At 31.2% G+C, this 20,171-nt stretch overlaps 1 protein-coding gene across 1 annotated transcript in view; it reads left to right on the top strand.

The window, feature by feature from the left end:
- The first annotated feature begins 3,421 nt into the window (after positions 1–3,421).
- Positions 3,422–20,171, top strand: part of LOC143535891 (putative F-box protein PP2-B2) — a 31,827-nt gene continuing 15,077 nt past the window's right edge. Inside the window, exons 1-4 of the mRNA XM_077030016.1 lie at positions 3,422–3,680; positions 16,298–16,404; positions 16,623–16,983; positions 17,455–17,676. Coding sequence (XP_076886131.1) covers positions 16,828–16,983; positions 17,455–17,676 — 378 coding nt within the window. The 5' untranslated portion in view covers positions 3,422–3,680; positions 16,298–16,404; positions 16,623–16,827. The remainder of the gene's footprint in view (positions 3,681–16,297; positions 16,405–16,622; positions 16,984–17,454; positions 17,677–20,171) is intronic.

Here is a 20,171-nt window from a genome sequence, read left to right on the forward strand (position 1 = left end):
TCGTATGCTTTTTGACTCATGAGAGCTTTTGTCATCCTTCAACTTCCGTTAATAGGATTATTTTAGCAGAGCATCATCTCTTTTGTAAAGAAGACTTTTCGAGTATGTCAAATGTCTTTTATTCTGTTTTTAAAACAAAACAAAAAATTAATAAACACCTAACAAAAACAAGTAACCATATCAAACACCGCTACACAAAAATTCGACCATAAATGTTGATACACATATCTTATATACTAACCTATATATACCTAATTACCAATACAACTATTCCATTTCGTTACCCATCCTACACCTATATTCTACCATTCCTACATAGTAACAAAACCAATACACAAGCTATAACCAATATCCGCATAAATTTAAAATACATTACCTATATTCCTACATAAATTTTAACATCCCTACACACGATAGAACCAATATACAAATTTCAACAAAACCAGTTTACAATATACATACATCCATGACAAACACCCTACAAAGATAAGTACACATCTTTTGCAATACGATAATAACATCTACGTACTTTTCATACATGCATTAAATAGTCCTACATAGCAACAAAACAAATACATATTTTTCATGCATGCACTAAATAGCCCTACACGGCAACAAAACAAATACACAAATCTAACATATTCCTACATAAATTTAGCATCCCTACACATGGACCGTTCATCAGAAGCACAACCAACCAGTTAATACATATATTGCATACTCCTACACAACAATAAATCAAATACACATAATCTAACAGATTCATACATAAAATTTAACATCCCTACACAAGGACTAAACATCATAACCACATCCAATTAAGACATATATGATGTAATCCTACACAACAACAAAACACATACACATAATCTAACATATTCCTACATAAATTTTAACATCCCTACACATGGACCGAACATCAGAACCACAACCAATTAACACATATATTGCATAATCCTACACAATAACAAAACAACTTCACATAATCTAACATATTCCTACCTAAATTTTAACATCCCTACACATGGACCGAACATCAGAACCACAACCAGTTAACACATATATTGTATAATCCTACACAGCAACAAAACAACTACACATAATCTAACATATTCCTACAAACATTTTAACATACATATACATGGACTGTACATCAGAACCACAACCAATTAACACATATATTGCATAATCCTACACAACAACAAAACAGTTACACCTAATCTAATATATTCCTACATACATTTTAACATACATACACATGGACTATACATCGAAACCACAACCAATTACATCTTCCAATCACATATTTTAGATTACCTATATATTATATATTAAATTTTAGTAGTCATATTATAAACACTCTTTACACAAAAATAGATTCCTCATCATAGTAAACCCTCATCCATAAAAACTGTTTTACCTACCCAATTTGCATATAATCCCTACACAACCAACACACATACACATACACATACATACCATATAATTTCACTAACTGTACATTGCCGGCTCTTGAGATAATCCTACACACCCTACACAAATATGATTACAATACCATACATGAGTGCATTACCTATTGTAGTTCTGGATGAAAACCTGAGATTTTTCCCATGATTCCTTTTTTTAAATCCCTAGTTTTTCCCCGAATCAATAAATTCAACAACATAGTTTATATTTTGATTATGAATTTGGTATATTGATTCCTAAAACACAGATGTATTGAGTTATAATAAAAAGAAAAGGAAAATGAATAAAAAATAACAATATACTAACCATAGTGGATTGGAGATTGAGATTCTAAAGATTCTGGAAATCGATTGGATTGGTGATTGAAGATTTGTAGAATTTAAATATTGTTGATGATGATGATGGGAGAACTAATATGGATATCGATTAGTGAGGATGTTGAAGAGAATTAATAGGGCATAAAAGGGGGAACCGATTATGTACGCTTTAATTGGTTAAGCCCACACCAAGAGACTAATCTATCCTTTTTACTTAAAAATATGTTAAAATATTGTGTTGGTAATTACAAATATGCCACTTCTAATCAACACCATTGATTACATATAATCAATGATCAAGATTTATTTCTCGCATTTCTCGTTATAATTTCACTTCTCGCATGAACCATCCCCTATATATATATATATATTTATAGTTACTATATCATAATGTAGAGCATAAGGGCATATAGTCATATCTACCTTCTACCAATACTATTAAAATTTAATGCAAAACAAATTATTTCATGTCATTTAATTAGAGTAGTTAAATAAAATGCCAATTAATACTATTATCATTTATAGATTTACTAACGAAGTTTTAAATGTAACTTTAAATGATATATTAAATGAAATTTTTAGATATTTATGAATTAAAAAAATTTATTTATCATTATTTGTATCTTATGAATTAATATAAGGTATGTTATTACGTATATTATTAAATTCAACCTTTTTGTTATATTAACCACTCGTGTATTATACGGGCTATATCTTAGTATATTATTAAGTATTAACTAAGAGCATTCTCATCCAATCTTTCATATTATGTGAGGGAGTGTTTTTATAACTTAGAGAGTGATTTAGTGTGTTGTGAGTGAAAAGTTTTTATATTTTAGAAAACGTGGTTATTTTTCTGTATATTTGAAAAGTTACTATTCACCCCCTATAATTTTTTAATAAATTTTAAAAATGGTTGTGAGTGAAGGAAAGAGAAATGATAATGGTAAGGTATAAAAAAATATTATTTGATTGAAAAGGAGAGAAACAATATAGTATGTTTTAGTGCAATTTTGGATTTAAGGATAGGGAGTTAGATGGAAATGCTCTAATACAACTATTAATGCTTATTATAAAGGGCTTAATGGATCTAATTAATAGTTACTAGTTTTTTGTCTTTAGTTACAATCTTGTCTCAACATCTTTACCCATGTTTTAGTTATTTAAAAACTACCTTTTTTATTTTTTTAACGATTAACAAATCCTCCAAATTGGCTACTAGCTAAATTTATCATATTAGGACATCCTAGAAAAATCCTCACCTAAGGTCAATGCTCGTGAACACCCGCCTAAAGGCACGACAGTACGGTGACTCAGTGAGATAAAACCTCGTTTAGTTCAAGGATCTTACTAGTGAAAGTCACCTACTCGACTAGTCTCACATCATCATCCATGATGCCTCTGAAACTAAATACTAGAGGTAGGATCGAACTTGGGTCATATGAAACACCACGTCTCTCCCTTACTACTCCACCTCTAGCCCATTGGCTATTTAAAAACTACTTACAATTTTGACCCCAATCTTTAGTCCTAAAATTCTTTTAATTTTATTGTTAAACCTACTTTACCAATGATTTTAAAATGGTCATTACTTTTTCTTACGTTAATAGTATTACAAAAATTACATAATAAACACAACCATCTAATTTGTTCGTTTTAACTTGAGTATAGTATTGCTAGAGTTTTCTTTTTCTTTTTTTAAGTTTAAGTATGGTATTCAGTGTTTAGATTACTAAACGAGTTGACATTTATTTCCATGAGATTGGTGAATCACGGATAGACTATGAAGTCATGAAAGCCATATATGACTTGCCAGATACTCCTCTTTTATACATTGCCGGCGATCAAATTTGTTCACATCTCTCCAGGGGAATCTTAGTCGATAATGACAATGTGGTAAGTTATTTTCCTTTTATATATTTAGTTTTCGTCCTCTAGTTATGATAAAAGCCCATGTGGACATGCACTCATACAACCTAGAAAAACATTACACATTAAGATATAATAATCTTTCACTCTCATTGATATAATAATCTTATAATAATAAATTAAACTCGTCTTTAAAAGGATAACTTTGACAACAATAAAATATTTATTAATCAAGAAACGCGTCGTTCAAAGGATAATTAACCTTAAAAAACATTGATTAGACAAGAACCTTTTGTAGGCTTTGTTGTCACTCCTAAAAAGAATCGTGTACTTTTTGTTACAAAAGGACAACTTTCTTTCTCTTATTTAGTTATTTATTTATTATCAGAAACTAACATTGGTGTATTTAACTTTTTAATTTAGAAAGTTGTTTACTATGTTGCAATAGCATAGTATTTTTTATACGTATACATAACGTCGAATTAATTAATTATCATAAAATTTGAATTCATAGATGTATTGCATTCAACACTAGAACCTCATGTGGCATTAGTGATTAATTTGTGGTATCTCTAGCCAAAAATGGTAGGGGGTTCGGGTGTTTGGAGTATTTTAGCCGTTAAAAAAGATAAACTAAATCAGGTATGGAAATGATTTTCCATATATTTAGAAGCATATATAAGCATATATATATATCATGTTCCTCTAGCTTACAAAATATAGCACTGCATGTGTATGATACATTTTCGCAGTAGAAACAAACTTATTCTTAGGAGCTGGTCCTGAATGAGTTCATGTGTGATAAAGAGAACAAATTTAGAGAATAAGAGATCAAGAGAAAGTCGGTTAGAGTTTGAATTTAAACGTTTAGTTTATTAGTTTATTATGGTAATTAATTATTATAAATATAAGTCTTGGGTGTGGGTATTTGAGTGTCGAGTTTGAGTCTATTATAATGAATGATTAGGCAGTGGTTCGGAGTCGAACTAAGCTCTCCGTGTTAAATATGTTATATATGCTTTGGTAAACTATGCGCTCAAAGTCTCTCCGTGATGCAAGCAAATTGTTAGATACTTGCATGACATATATAGAGATAAGCTCCATTTTCATTTAATGTTGACCCAATCGTTACATAGTAAATGAAACTTCTATATATCACGGAACTTCTTACTAGAAGCATCATCTTGCCCACGCATTTGTTCAAGTGAATCTTTTTGTTCCACATTTTGATATATATCAAAGAGGGCAGTGTAGGACATGGGTCACAATAACATTTAAAGTGATAAAATAAAATAAGTATAACGATACTATCGTTATACAAGGGAAATATTGTAGTAGAATACCGTGTACAAAACTAAAAATAAATTAATATAGAGAACAATTAATATAGATTCGTGTCGATGTTTTTGGTGAGAACTTCACCATAAACTTCTCGACTCGAGTCTTCCACACGTTGAGTATCTTCACATTCGTCTTAGTTTTCCTTGGTGTGGCTAGATATTCTTATCCTTGACCCAACTCCATTGGCTGCAACAATACATGAGCATAATAATATATATACTGAGCGTTGGTTGAGTCATGTATTCAATACGCTTCTCTTAAAATAGATTTCGGGTCTCTACTAAAGAGTCTGTCTGTCTCCCAGGGTACAACAACCGAAGCAGTATGTACTACCGGGAAAGGCTACGCGCCCGAGGTTACATCGGGCATATCAGTATTCTTGAAAATGAATATGCTAGAATAATGTGATAAAGGAATCAAGTAGAGAGTACTCCTCTCTAACCATATGGATTTTTGAGTGAACACATTTTTCTCTAGATCTCTCAAATGAGGCACAAAGCCAACTAATATATTCAAGAGAAAACAAGTGTCTCACTTAATTAGTGACTTAATGTAATAATAAAATCTCATTAAGTGTCATCAAGTCACTTTACTCAAGAGTTTCACCAAACCAAGAGTTTTATATTATTATTACAATAATTAATTTACATTCACATTTTCTAAATTTTCCAACAATCCCCCACATGAATGGAGATTGATCAACACACACACAATATATCCAATGGAACCTCGACGGTTGAGTATTGCAGGATAGGTAGGTGTTAGCTTTGAACCTTCCTTTATGAAGTATACTTAGTCTACTAGCGGTTAGTAGACGCGATGTCCTTAAACTAACCCCCATTTGTGTAGACGACAATACACTTCACACAATACTCTCCCTAGCCGAGAACATCCCCTCATTTCCGTGTCCATCATGGTCCTAGAACACTAGCTTGGTTCTGTGAAAGCTCTAGAAAAATTGCGCACCCCAAACTTTCATTCGAAGCGACCTCACTTCTCTTTCACATAGGTAATTATCTATAAATCATTAAAAGCATTGAGGTTATGATGATTTACATAAATCATTAACCATAAATTATGCTTAGCCTCACAACATGCCACTATTGTTATAGGAATGGACTAGGAAGTAATTAAACTTCCTTTACAATTTTGGAGGATATATATATATATATATATAAATATATATTAGCTTATATGTCAACTTATACATTGGCTATGCCTCCACAGTGACCACTCTTAGATATATAATTAGGTTGTCCTATTGAACTTAGATCTTGGGATCTACAGTCAACTAAGTTAGGTTTTCCTTCATATATCTTTTTTTTTCATGGGCTTTAGTCTCATTCCACAACTCCATCTTTCATCAACCCTTGGGTTGTTGGATCCAAAACCTTTATCTATGACTTTGTCAAGTCAATACTAGATAATTGCAATTAAGATGAGTTGTTATGACGTGTTATTAACTTGTAAGTTAATATTGCCTCTAGTATGCCATATCATACATCTAGCAACCATTTGGCATTCGAGTCTAATAACTAGATTAGATCGTTATGACCATTGTGTACTCCACGAGGTCACATGTTTGAAATGTTTAGATAATAATCCTTATTGGTAAACCTTCCACGTTCAAATGCAAGATACCCCCCACATTTAAGTGTTATTGGATAACATCATCCAACTTTCAAATGGGGTATAGAAAGGTTATTCCTTTCCACACAAATTTGATAAATCATATCAATTACCATTTCTACATACTTCTAAAGAGTACTTTCTTAAATGGCTTCCCCCAAATTTCTTGCATTTTGATATAGTTTGTTTAACTTTACTTATGAAGACAACTCGACAATTATGATTTGAACAAGACCACCTCTTTGTATCAGTGGTTCATAGCACATGCCTTAGTGTTAGCTTCCACCACTTTCTAAAGTGTAAGCTAAACTTGTCATAAGTGTTGGGCCATAATTTGGTTAGACTGACGCATATCAAAAGGCCATGACAAGATCAAGACTAAAGTGATATAAAAAAAGACGAGTTGAAGAATTGCCTTGGTGTAATACCGAAATCCCTAACGAAGCTACAAACCAAGGGAGAGATTGTTGGGTCCATATTTGGTGGTTTATACTTAGTTATATGTTTATTGGGCAGGGCTACGGGTTAGCTATGTAAACCGAGAACTCTAAAGAGTTCTCGGTGGGCTTGTGATTAATATGGGCCTAGTGTTTTGGTTTCCCTATATATAGATATTATTGTATAGGGTTTAAGGGATAGTTCACATTAAGAGAGGTTAAACACTTTGAGAGCCACCATCTAGAGAGCTTAAGATCTGTGTGAATCGGTTTATGTATTTGACGATTGATAATATAATCGTATGCATTGAAACCATATTACGTGTTTGTCATATTCATACTGTTTATCATTGTTCTTGAATCACCACATTAACTAGATTCCGCATATTTGACGTGTGTTGGTTGATATCATATTGTAGTGATCCAGATTCGGGACTTACAATAAGGTTGTTAACATCACAGATCTAGAATAAATCACCATCTAGAACATACTTAAAGAGTTCGAGGTCTTCTTGTAATCCTCACAAGTTATATCATTTCCTTAGATTAAATGAAAATTTCATTAAATTTGTCTACACACAAATTCATTCTTGTGTTGTTGATGTTTCAAATTTCGCGTTAATTAATCTTTATAAAGAACCATAATTAACAAGTATTAGTCTAGCATGCTTTAGACTACAATACTTTAGCATGTGAACAGAAGATGCATCATTCTGATCCTTTACAGCCACTACAATATCACTTTGAAACACTCAACCCTTTGTTTAGACAAAATTATGAGACTTATTCACAACCCCCAAACCTTAATACTTAGGAAAGTCTAACGAGTTATTGTATATTGCGCATACATAACTTCATCATTAGTTTAAGGAACATAACTTGTTTTCCTATGATCTTCAAGGCTTCATCATTGACTTATATGGACTTTGAACATAAGTCTTAATCCAAATTATTTTGATGAATACATTCATCATGATTTATGTTACTCATCTACAATCACTATTATGTTGAGATAAAGTCAATTGGATTAACACTCAAACTCTTGGTATTTACATTTGCATAAAACAATTTATGCATTTCATTTTTGTTTCTTGAAATTATTTATTGGGATACTCTCCCGATGTGAAAGATAAAACTTCCACATAGTTCAAACAAAGTGAATGATGGTAGAAACATCTATATGTCCATCGCTAGTGTAAGCATATTATAGTAAATCTCTTGAGATTTACTTAAATTCAATTAAGTCGGTGAATTTTCGATGATGAATATCCAAGGATTTAACTATCTCATTACCATTCACACTTGTGAATTTCCAAGGAGTTAATACGTCATTAACACATATTAATTCATATGTTACAATTCACACTTAGTGAATTTTGAAGGAGTTAATACGTCATTAACATATATTAATTCATATGTTACAATTCACACTTAGTGAATTTCCAAATGAGTTGATACGTCATTAACATATATTAATTCATATGTTACAATTCACACTTAGTGAATTTCCAAAGAGTCAATACATCATTAACATATATTAATTCATATGTTACAATTCACACTTAGTGAATTTCCAAAGGAGTTAACATATAATAATTCATATGTTACAATTCACACTTAGTGAATTTTCAAAGAGAAAAAAATATGAACAGACACACGTGGAATCTTTTGTGCACTATTTCACCAAAACACACATGTACGCCTCATACAATATTTTCTAACACGCCCGTTAAAAAAATTAACGTTTACACAAAACGTTATAAATAAATCGTATCTTACACGCATGTTAGATATCTAACGTTTACAAGAAACAAATGGTTTACTTAAAACCATTTCTATCACAATTGTTAGACATAAACGATTGCAAAATCGTTAAACAAAACTAATGAAAACCTAACGGTTTTCCAAGATCGATTCTAACACTACAGTTAGAATACAAGCGATTACACAAATCGTTTTCTAAAACAAACGGTTGAATCAAATATTACGTTTTGTAACACGGTATAAGATTTAAGATTGCATCATGATATCTAAAATCCAAACACACCAAGTTGTACTACTCACATAATTTCCCAAAAGAAATAAGATTATAATATCTAAAATATTTTTATTTCAAACCATGTTGTGAACCCAAAATCCTTATAAATAAGGTTTTAAGATTGTAGCAACAATCTCACGAAGTCTGTTTTAAGATTGTAGGACATGGGTCACAATAATATTTATAGTGATAAAATAAAATAAGTATAACGATACTCTCGTTATACAAGGGAAATATCGTAGTAGAATACCGTGTACAAAACTAAAAATATAATTAATATAGAGAACAATTAATATAGATTCGTGTCGATGTTTTTGGTGAGAACTTCACCATAAACTTCTCGACTCGAGTCTTCCACACGTTGAGTATCTTCACATTCGTCTTAGTTTTCCTTAGTGTGGCTGCATATTCTTATCCTTGACCTAACTCCATGGGCTGCAACAATACATGAACATAATAAGATATATTGAGTGTTGGTTGAGGCACGTATTCAATACGCTTCCCTTAAAACAGATTTCGGGTCTCTACTAAAGAGTCCGTCTGTCTCCCAGGATACAACAGCCGAAGCAGTATGTATTGTCGGGAAAGGCTACGCGCCCGAGGTTACATCGAGTATATCGGTATTCTTGAAAATGAATATGCTAGAATAATGTTATGAATGAATCAAGTAGAGAGCACTCCTCTCTAACCATATGGATTTTTGAGTGAACACTTTTTTCTCTAGATCTCTCAAATGAGGCACAAAGCCAACTAATATATTCAAGAGTTGAGAGAAAACAAGTGTCTCGCTTAATTAGTGACTTAATGTAATAATAAAAACTCATTAATTGTCATAAAGTCACTTTACTCAAGAGTTTCACCAAACCAAGAGTTTTATATTATTATTACAACAATTAATTTCCATTCACATTTTCTAAATTTTCCAACACGCAGCACATATTGTAAGAATAATATACAATAATATATATTTATATATGACCATTATAATCATTTATATTATAATAGATCAAAATATTAACTATACCTTATTATATATTAGTTTGGTAATTGTTGATGGGTCATATTACCTATAATTTAACTAATAAAGGGTTTCCCTTTGGGTGTATATATAGAGAGAGAATAATAACATCATAAACCTAATCCCACACACATACAATTTTGTGTGCCTCCTCTCTCCTAAACCGGGTTCCTCTCAAGAACCCTAACACCATCCTTAACTATACTTCCTAAAGGGGAACTTGACCAAGCTGACAACTATGTCGTCTACATCCTTCTCTGTTGCGGTTACTACTCTCACTGCTGTAACAGGTTCATAGGTTTAATATTTATTCATGTTTTCTATTACTTACCTGAAGAACTTATCAACATGTGATATCATAGCGATGTTGATTAATCAGTTCTTTATGCTTTCCCCAAATCTGGAATTGAATTAGAAGACATGGACTAAAACTTGATAACCCTAATTTTTTCGGTTTCCTTTTCATGTTCTATTACGAAAACAATATAAGAAACTGTTTAAAATCGCTAAAATTCATATTTAGTAAACTCCAATATTTTCGAAATCTATTAATTTTATGTTTAAAGATTTCGATTCCAGGTTTTTTGTAAGTTTAATTGTTAAAATTTTCGATGATGTTCTTCGTGTTCATCACATTACCGAAAATTATACGTATGTTGGTTCAAATCTAGATTAAAATTTGTTAATGATTATTTAGGGAAATATTTTTTCAAATTTTGGATAACTTAGTAGTTTTAATATTTTCTTAAATTGAATCTTCTTAAAATAGGAAACAAATATAATTGTTAATCACTAAAAAGATTTGAACCAAATATATCATTATTTATTTAGTTAATAAAGATCATGGGTTAAGGAATTAAACCAATTTACGGGTTATTTAAAAAAATAATATGTTATGGACTTAAAACAGATTATGGGTTCTAAGAGTTTATGGGCTTGGGTCATAACCCATAAACCCGAAAACACACTAATACCGGAATCAACATTTTCCCGAAAACTCCATAAAATCATGTAAACACCCAAATACTGAAAACCCGCTAAAAGCCGGAAACTGAAGATTCACGGGAACCTAAAATTCTCGAGAACTAAGGTTTTACCGGAAACTTAAAAATCTTTACCCCTAAACATTCTTTTACTATTAACTAATTAAATGTTTTGTAAACACTTAAATTTTATAAAAATTTACAAAACATAAAAAGGCTTAACTTGAATGAATTATTTGATGTATCACTTCTGCCCAAAGGTGATGTGTTACATATACCTTATCTTTCAAGTCTAATTAAAGATTTTGTTAGTTTTGCCTAACATGATCAAAATGTCTCACTTCTGCCCAAAGGTGATGTGCTACATTTTAATCTAGCAAAATTAGTTCGTGCATAATTAAAATAATTGTCTCACTTCTGCCCAAAGGTGATGTGTTACAATTGTTTTGCACACATACTTAAATAAATTTTAATTCTGCCCAAAGGTGATTTATTTTTTGTTTAAGTAGAACTTTTAATTATTGTCTATTAGTTTGATGTTAATAATAGACATATCACATCTTCAATAAAATATAATGATCCTCACATTAATGATCATTCATTAATCTAATGATCATAAACTTTAATCTATCTTACTTTAATACCTCATAGCATTACTCACTATAATTTTCTTTTATAAATAACTATCTCATTCAAATCATCCACTCTAATATTAAAGCATAATATAAGTTTTACATCATAAAGAGTTCCAATAATATTTAGCTCTCCTCAGTTTTAATTATCCCTTAAGACATGATATGACTATCCTACTGCTCTTTCTGAAAACAATCATTCCATTGAAAACTGAAGCATAACAAATAGAATGAGTCAATTATAATGTCTCTTACGATAATGATAATTAAGAACTTATATAAATAAATGCTATCACTAGAGTTATTCTAGATTTAGTTTTTCCTAAGACTAATCAACATAACTCCTAAGATTCATGCACTCCTTAAAAGTTCTAACTATAAGGTTAAATGGCATTACTGAATACATCATAATGTACAATACCATGACCCATAAAGTTAAGGGCTCACACATGGAAATAAGTACACTTTTCTAATGCATTACATACTAAAATTTTATATTATTACAATTTGTTGCCTTAAGTATCAACTATAACACTCATAAGTACAAAAGGAAAACGAGTATGTTCATCAGTAGCATATGTACAAGAAAAAAATGTTTGGTACTGAAATAAGATGTTATTCAACTCACACCATTAAAACCTAAAATAGGGTAATTCTAAGGTTCATAGACAAAATACAAGTATTACTTCCAGCTTTAAGTTCTTTAAGGAGAAGTCTCATTGCAAAAATGTGCCATTAGATAATGCATAAGCAACAAGTATCCATAATTAAAAAGAACAGCCGGCTAAAATTGATAGTTGTATAATATTAATGATATTTATTTATGTTAATCCTAATATTCCAATTAGCACATGATAGGTTGAGTCTAGTTCTATAAGTTTCTTTACTGATATCAACAAATAACTAACATGAGTGTTAGTGACAAAATTTAAATGTTAAGGCTATTATAACCATGAAACTGTCTTCTAATTACGCTTTATGATAACTTAAATATTCTGGAGATTAATCAGAATTTAGTATCAATACTTAAGCTACATTAAGACAGTTATGAGGTCTGCATAGCCAACATAAAGTCACTCTTACCTTAAACTCTCATATTATTTGTTATCAATATCTGAATTGAAACATTTATAAAATAGAATTAGATGATACTACATACTTTCACGACTTTTGTTATCATGCAAATAAGAATTTAACAAAATACAAATGAGACTTATAAAGTCCATCCATTAAAACCAAATTTCATGAGAAATCATGACATGGTTTATAAGGGTGATTTTTCATCTAATCTTATTCTTAGTGATTATAATCATGTGTTAGATTCCCTAAACATTTCTTGGCTTAAGGAATAAGTATGAGTCCACCATGAGTTATATTTACTGACATTCGTGGAACTTATTCAAAATGGAATATTCAGACATAATTCTTTTATCATTTAAAAGGCTATTTACTTGTATCTAATCTGACTTCTATGGTCCATGGTTTTAAAGAGATCCATTCATATATGCCTAATACGATTTCTTCTAAATATGTCCCTGAGTTTATTATGACATCTGGACGTTAATGAACTCAAATCAAGTCTAACATATATATGAGAAATTACCACATCACGTACATCATTGAAACTCCTTATGTAGTTTTTCTCGAGATATTAAAGATCAGTGGGAGCCTTAAGTGTCTCAATCATAACTTACAAGATTTGCAAGAGGTGGGGGAGTGAAATCTTGATATTATCTCAATTACACCTCTTGTATAAGACACTGCTCCATCACAATACTATTTCATCAAAACTTATCTCTTTAGAAACTACCACTACCACTACCACTACAAAAGTTTCATTGTTGCTTAAACGTGGGCAAATTCAGATTTCTTACTAAACTAATCCTCACTAAGAGAAACTACAACTTATATTATTAACTTGTTTCTCTATTAGAATCTATTGGTCTTTAAATATTGAACATAAGCATGTAAATTTCCTAAAGGTTTCTAAGGTCAGTGGGAGCAGTAAAAGTCTTTATAATGACTTGTTAGAAGTACATGAGGAGGGGGAAATAGAGTTATTAAATTTTACTCCAAATTTAACTCCAGTTACACCTCTTGTACACCACACTGCACCAACTTTTACACACTTAGAATCCTGAAAATGATAGCAACCTAACTAAGAGCTAATCCGTAAAGCTGAGAGTTTTAAAATTACCCAATAACAACTTAGGAGGCCATCTAGGTTTTAAAACCTACTAAAACTGATGATTATGTAACCTCTCTAACTAAAGTTGAAATGGATGTTGGAAAGTTTAATGATCCTACCCCTTATAATTAAACCATTAGCATCAATCATAAATGACTCCATAAGTCAGGCTAACGTTTTGATATTTGGTTGAATCACCTAAGAGTGTTCATAACTAAACTAAATTCCAATATGAAACGTTAAGTCAGTAAGAAGCACGATTGATTGTAAAAGGTTATATTCAAGGATAAACCAATTATCAAAGAATCTTCTTACCTATAGTACAAAAGATTTCTTTAAGGATCATTATTGTTCTGGTAGCTTATAATAGTTAAGAGCTACATTAGATGAACATTAAAACAACTTTCCCTAACAACTGACTTACATATTTACATGTTCATAAAATAACCTGAAAGTTCTAAACTGAAGGTCAAATAACACTTAATATGTGAGTCAATAAAATCCATGTATGGGTTAATGTAGACATCATAATGTGATGAAATCTTTATACAATTATTTTCATCAGAAACCAAGTGGATTAATGTACCTACCTTAAGATGAGTGGGAGCAACTAAAACAAACTTTTCCTTATATAGGTGAGTATATGTTACATAAGTCAAAGCATTGTTCACACACTTTGATATTATAGATCTCAGAGATATACCTTACATATGTAACAAATAATACTGCTATACTTTAGAGGGTAATAGGAACACATAGATTATTTCCTTATGCTTCTTTAAGTAGAAGCCTTATATAAGTTCAAGTCTATACTCGTTTAGATATTACTCAAAATTGCAACACACTAGATATGTCTAGATTAATGTGAAGCATCTAAAAGAGTACTGAGATATCTTTAAATGAAACGAAAGACTTAATTTAAAAGAAGAAGTGAGAATTCAAACCGGTAGATTACTCTAAACTTTGTCATATTCAGAGATAAGAAAATGTAATTTTCGGGATATATTCTTATGTCAGTAGAAAAATCTATCTCATGGAGGAGTTATAATGAACTGATAATGACCCAAATCATAACGACATAATATGTTGATTAATTACAACGCTGTTGTCAATAAATGTTGTTGAACATTTATTAGTGGACTCATAAGTTTTATTAAACTCCATATAAATTATATATTGAAAACTTATTGGGATAAATTCAGATACCATGTTTTCTCACACAATAACAGTTTGAGAGGTGCTGCATTAAATTTTGATATGAAATTAATTATTCGTTTATGAACGAATTAAGGAATCTAAATTTTCATATCGAATACATTCATGATATGCTTAAAGATCCTATAACTAAAGGTCTGTTACCCATAAGTATTATGAAAGCACTTATAATCATGTGGGGTTTATTGATGACCGAGTACAACTGCATAACGTAGTATAAATGATTAACTATTAATTTTCCTCATCAATTTTGAATTTGAATGTCTCTTAATATATTCTGCATGCATAATGACATATAGACAAATTATTATACAAATCAAACGTTCTGAAGGGCTTACTTGAAAATTTTGATCATAACTACTTAGGTTTTAAATAAGGACTGCAGTAGATTAATGGGGGTCTTGAGCTGATGTTCAATTCAATGACTGTATTTCTCTACTTCAGTTTAAGTTTATAGCTAAAATGAGTGTTAACTCCAGATCACTCTTATCTAATACTCATAATAAATGATTACTCGGCCAAGTGGGAGAATGTAAGAATAATATATATTTATATATGGCCATTATAATCATTTATATTATAATAGATCAGAATATTAACTATACCTTATTATATATTAGTTTGGTTATTGTTGATGGGCCATATTACCTATAATTTAACTAATAATGGGTTTCCCCTTGGATGTATATATATAGAGAGAATAATAACATCATAACCTAATCTCACACATATACAATTTTGTGTGCCTCCTCTCTCCTAAACCGGGTTCCTCTCAAGAACCCTAACATCATCCTTAACTATACATCCTAAAGGGGAACTCGACCAAGCTGACAACCATGTCGTCTACATCCTTCTCTGTTGCGGTTACTACTCTCACTGCTGTAACAGGTTCATATGTTTAATATTTATTAATGTTTTCTTACTTACATGAAGAACTGATCAACACATATATCGTTCAATATGTAGCGTACATTCCCTTATTTTTATAGTTACTAAAACTTTTGGCAAGTAACTTCTTACAAGAAGCATCATCATCTCTACATTATTATTCAACTGAATCTTTTGATTTGTTCATTAGAGGAACATTGTGATTCATATTGTATTAAGATAAATTTGGTATTTATTGATTTACTAATCATTTGTTTATAATAATTATTTTATAGTGGATTTCAATAAATGATGATGGAAAGACTCAAGAAATGATATCAGCAATCAAGTTTGTCTCTCTAGATCGTGATAGATGTACAATACGCCGTGAACCTAATTCTCGGTAATTATCTCTCCACTCTTTACTTCACAAAATATTATGTCATGATCCCATAAGTTTGATAATATACATACTAATTAACTACTTAGAAAAAAATAAAAGAATATTATTCTTTTCAATAGTTTTGTATAAGCAAATTCATTCATTTTATAAAAAATGGTAGTGTGTATATATATATTTATGAAATAGTGATATAGTTGTATGTTTCCTAACATGCTCAGGTTCCCTAAAGTAGCAAAGGTTCTTTTACCAAATCAAGAAATGCAAGTCAAGATAAGAACACAGTTTCTATCATCTGATGTCTCATATGCAGCATACCTAGTATGCAAACCTGATTCTTATCCTGGTTTGGAGGATAATGCGGCATATAGTTTGATATACACACTAAACAACAAAAGTAAATCATATATTTCATAACCTAGTAAGATGGAGGACGGTGGATGGTGGATGTTTGAACTCTTCCAAACGGCCAATTTCAAAAGAATTATTGATTTTGAAGTTACTTTTCTTAGGCTGGACAGACCTTTTGGTTCTAGGTCTTATCTCTTGTTTGAAGGCATCCACTTCCTACCAATACAGAAGGTATACTTGAATATTTGTGATCATTAACTGAATTTTATGTACTTTCTATATTAAAGCTGAATTTTATGGGCTTTCCTTTACACTATAGTGATATATTTGAAAGAATAAACCTAAAGGTACCATGTTTAATGTCAGGAGAACATAAAATGTTAGAAAGATTTAGAAGAAAAAAATCAGAAGTACATATCTACCCTTTTTTGGCGATACACATTGTCTGACATCTAATACCACACCATTTTAAATGGCCGTCAGGATAGAGGTTAGGCAACTGTGTTAACAAAAAAGTTTCAAAGTTGGATTGATAATGGTCAAAACGGTTGTCTAGATATACAACAAAACTTCTCTAGAAACATTAAGTTCAAAAAACTTTAGTATTATTTAATTTTATACTTTTGAGATTATATCTTAGTTAAACATGAATATGCAAAATTTTCCCTTAAGCTATAAATTTTACACGTTTTGCGACTTCAGGTAAATCATGAAATCGAAAAATCAGAAGTGAAGAATCTCTTAGTTGTATCAAACAGAGAATGGAATAATCTATTGCCAAGTGACTATAAACAATATATATATTATTCAAACAAAGGTATGATGAATACACCTCAAACAGATGTGATATTTCCGACAAAAGAGGAAGCATACTACATTCTTTCGAAGGGCATACTTATCAAGTTCAATTATGATGTTAACATGGTTAGTCTTTTACTCACACACACACACACACATATATATATATATGTACATGTACACGTACACGTACACGTACACGTACACGTACACATACACGTACACGTATATGTATATGTATATGTATATGTATATGTTTGTGTGTATTGCTATATATATTAAAATTGTCATCCCTTTTGGTTGCCAGAGAGTATAAAAATGAATGCAATACGTTGTTTCTGTTAGTTAATCATCGATCCCGTTAAGTTTATTAGAGCTTAGTTAACTCTGTTAGAAAATACCGCTAGTATATTTAGTGCCAAAATTGTAACTAGGTGATAGTTTGTCTAGAAAATGTAAATATGTAAAATAGAACCGATGCAAAGTTTTATGAAACGTCGCGACCCTTGCCGGAGTAACTGTCGGAATAACCGTCGCCGGAAATAACCGTCACCGGAGGGTATAAATATCCCTCCCCGGTCAATTGTAATTCATCACAAACACATTCAGATTAATAAAAGAAATCGTTTTCATATTATTGTGTGTTCATATTATTTATCCAATTTTCTATCAGTTTCCCATCATACTTGAGATATATTAATAGGGTTTATAGTTTAGTTTTGAGTTCATGAATCGAGTGCATGGCATTTCATTTTAGGTTTAAATAATAATTTATATCATCGATAAGCAATACAATGGACCACATGATCTAGGATGATGTCTGCTAGCTATCCAAGTTCAGCCATGGAGTTTTGGGTAATATTATGACTGGTATAAACTTTGTAAGAGCTACTAAGCTAATTCAACACATTAGCTAATGGGTCATTTTACTAGAGTAATCTGAACTTGAATATATAGTTATATTAAACCTCATGACCTTATTTTCAATTAACTTGAATTGCATATTGAAGACATCATATAGAATGCCAACTGCTAAGTCTGCTCATTTATCATTTATCATAAGTCTTAGTATTGTTTTATTATTTAGTGAATAAATTCTAACCTTTAGTATTATAAACAACCGACTAAACAAGAGAAATAGCCCTATTTATAACAAACATTAAACATTTGGGTCGGTATGATTTAATGGACTAGATGCTCCTGCATCATTATCATAGAGAACAAGTTACTCATTTAACAAGTGATAAGATCAGGGTGTCTTAACTACAAATTGGGATTTAGGATTGTAAGTTTTATAATCTTAATCTGATTAGTGATCTAATATCATTAACAACGTTAGTTACCACTCAAAAGTCAATCTTTGGAGAGCTGATCGACCTCTCAAACATCGATTAAAACTACTTTCTATAAGAGTTATGACGTTGTGGATTGTTAATGATTCATTTCGCATAATACCGCCATATATAGGCATTTTTAAAGTAAGGAAATAAGATCATTTACTGTAGAGATTTGTGTACACAAATTAGGAAACAGTTTCAAGGTTTGAATAACTTATTTTGAGTATTAATTCATATGATTGTGTTGACTGATAATCCATTAATGTCTCGATTCATTCACCCCTGCAAGATGGAGGATCCATCATATACGCCAATCTTGGGCCGGTTACGAAAAAATGGTGCTCTTGACAACGGTGTGGTGAGCATGTCCTCAAGTTGATCGTGTGAGCTGATGAGAAGGACTTGTAAGCGGTGAGCCGATACTTGTTCTCGTACGAAGTGATAATCAAGTGCAACATGCTTCATGCGTGAGTGATAAAAGAGATTTGCACACACATACGTTGCTCCATTATTGTCACAAAATAATGTTGGTGTATGATTGATATGCATACCTAGTTCTTTTAGTAAATGCTTTAGCTATGCGATTTCCGCAAAGGCATTGGCCAAAGCTTTGTACTCGGCTTCTGTTGAGGACTGAGAGACCGTCTTTAGTCTCACAGACTTCCATGAGACAATGTTAGTATCAAGGTAAAGCACAAAGGAAGTGGTGGACCGATCGACATCATTTACACCACTCCAATCAAAATTGGAAAAGGCCGAGAGATTTAGTGACAATTTACGATTTAGAAAGAGACCATGATGAATTGTTCTTTTAAGATAATGGAGGACCCTTTTTACAACTTTCCAATAAGCTTGTTTGTGAGCATACATAAATTGAGTTAGTTTGTTGACATCCAACGAAATGTTCGGGGGGGTAAGTGTTAAATATTGAAAGGACCCAACAAGTTTACGATACGATGTGGCATCAACAAGTGGGGATGGATCGTTGGGTGATAATGGATAAGTGGCACTAGGAGGTAGGGCTATCATAATATGTCAAGAGTGATAGAGGCGATGATATACGAGATCGTAACATTTGTATGTAGATTTGGAGGTGTATTAACCAAGAAAAATGCATTTAATAGATTTTGGTTGTAACTTAGAAGTGGCATAACGGCATAGCCATGGGAAACACAAACAACCAAATTGTTGTAATTTCGTGTTAGTAGGTGTGGCATTGTAAAGTTGGTCATAGGGTGATTTGAAGTCAAGAATTTTCATGGGGAGGCAATTGATGAAGTGAAC

This window comes from Bidens hawaiensis, unplaced genomic scaffold (assembly GCF_021521415.1).
Source record: "Bidens hawaiensis isolate Kalapana, Puna unplaced genomic scaffold, B.hawaiensis_p1.1 tig00010699_1, whole genome shotgun sequence".
Taxonomy (NCBI): Eukaryota; Viridiplantae; Streptophyta; class Magnoliopsida; order Asterales; family Asteraceae; genus Bidens; species Bidens hawaiensis.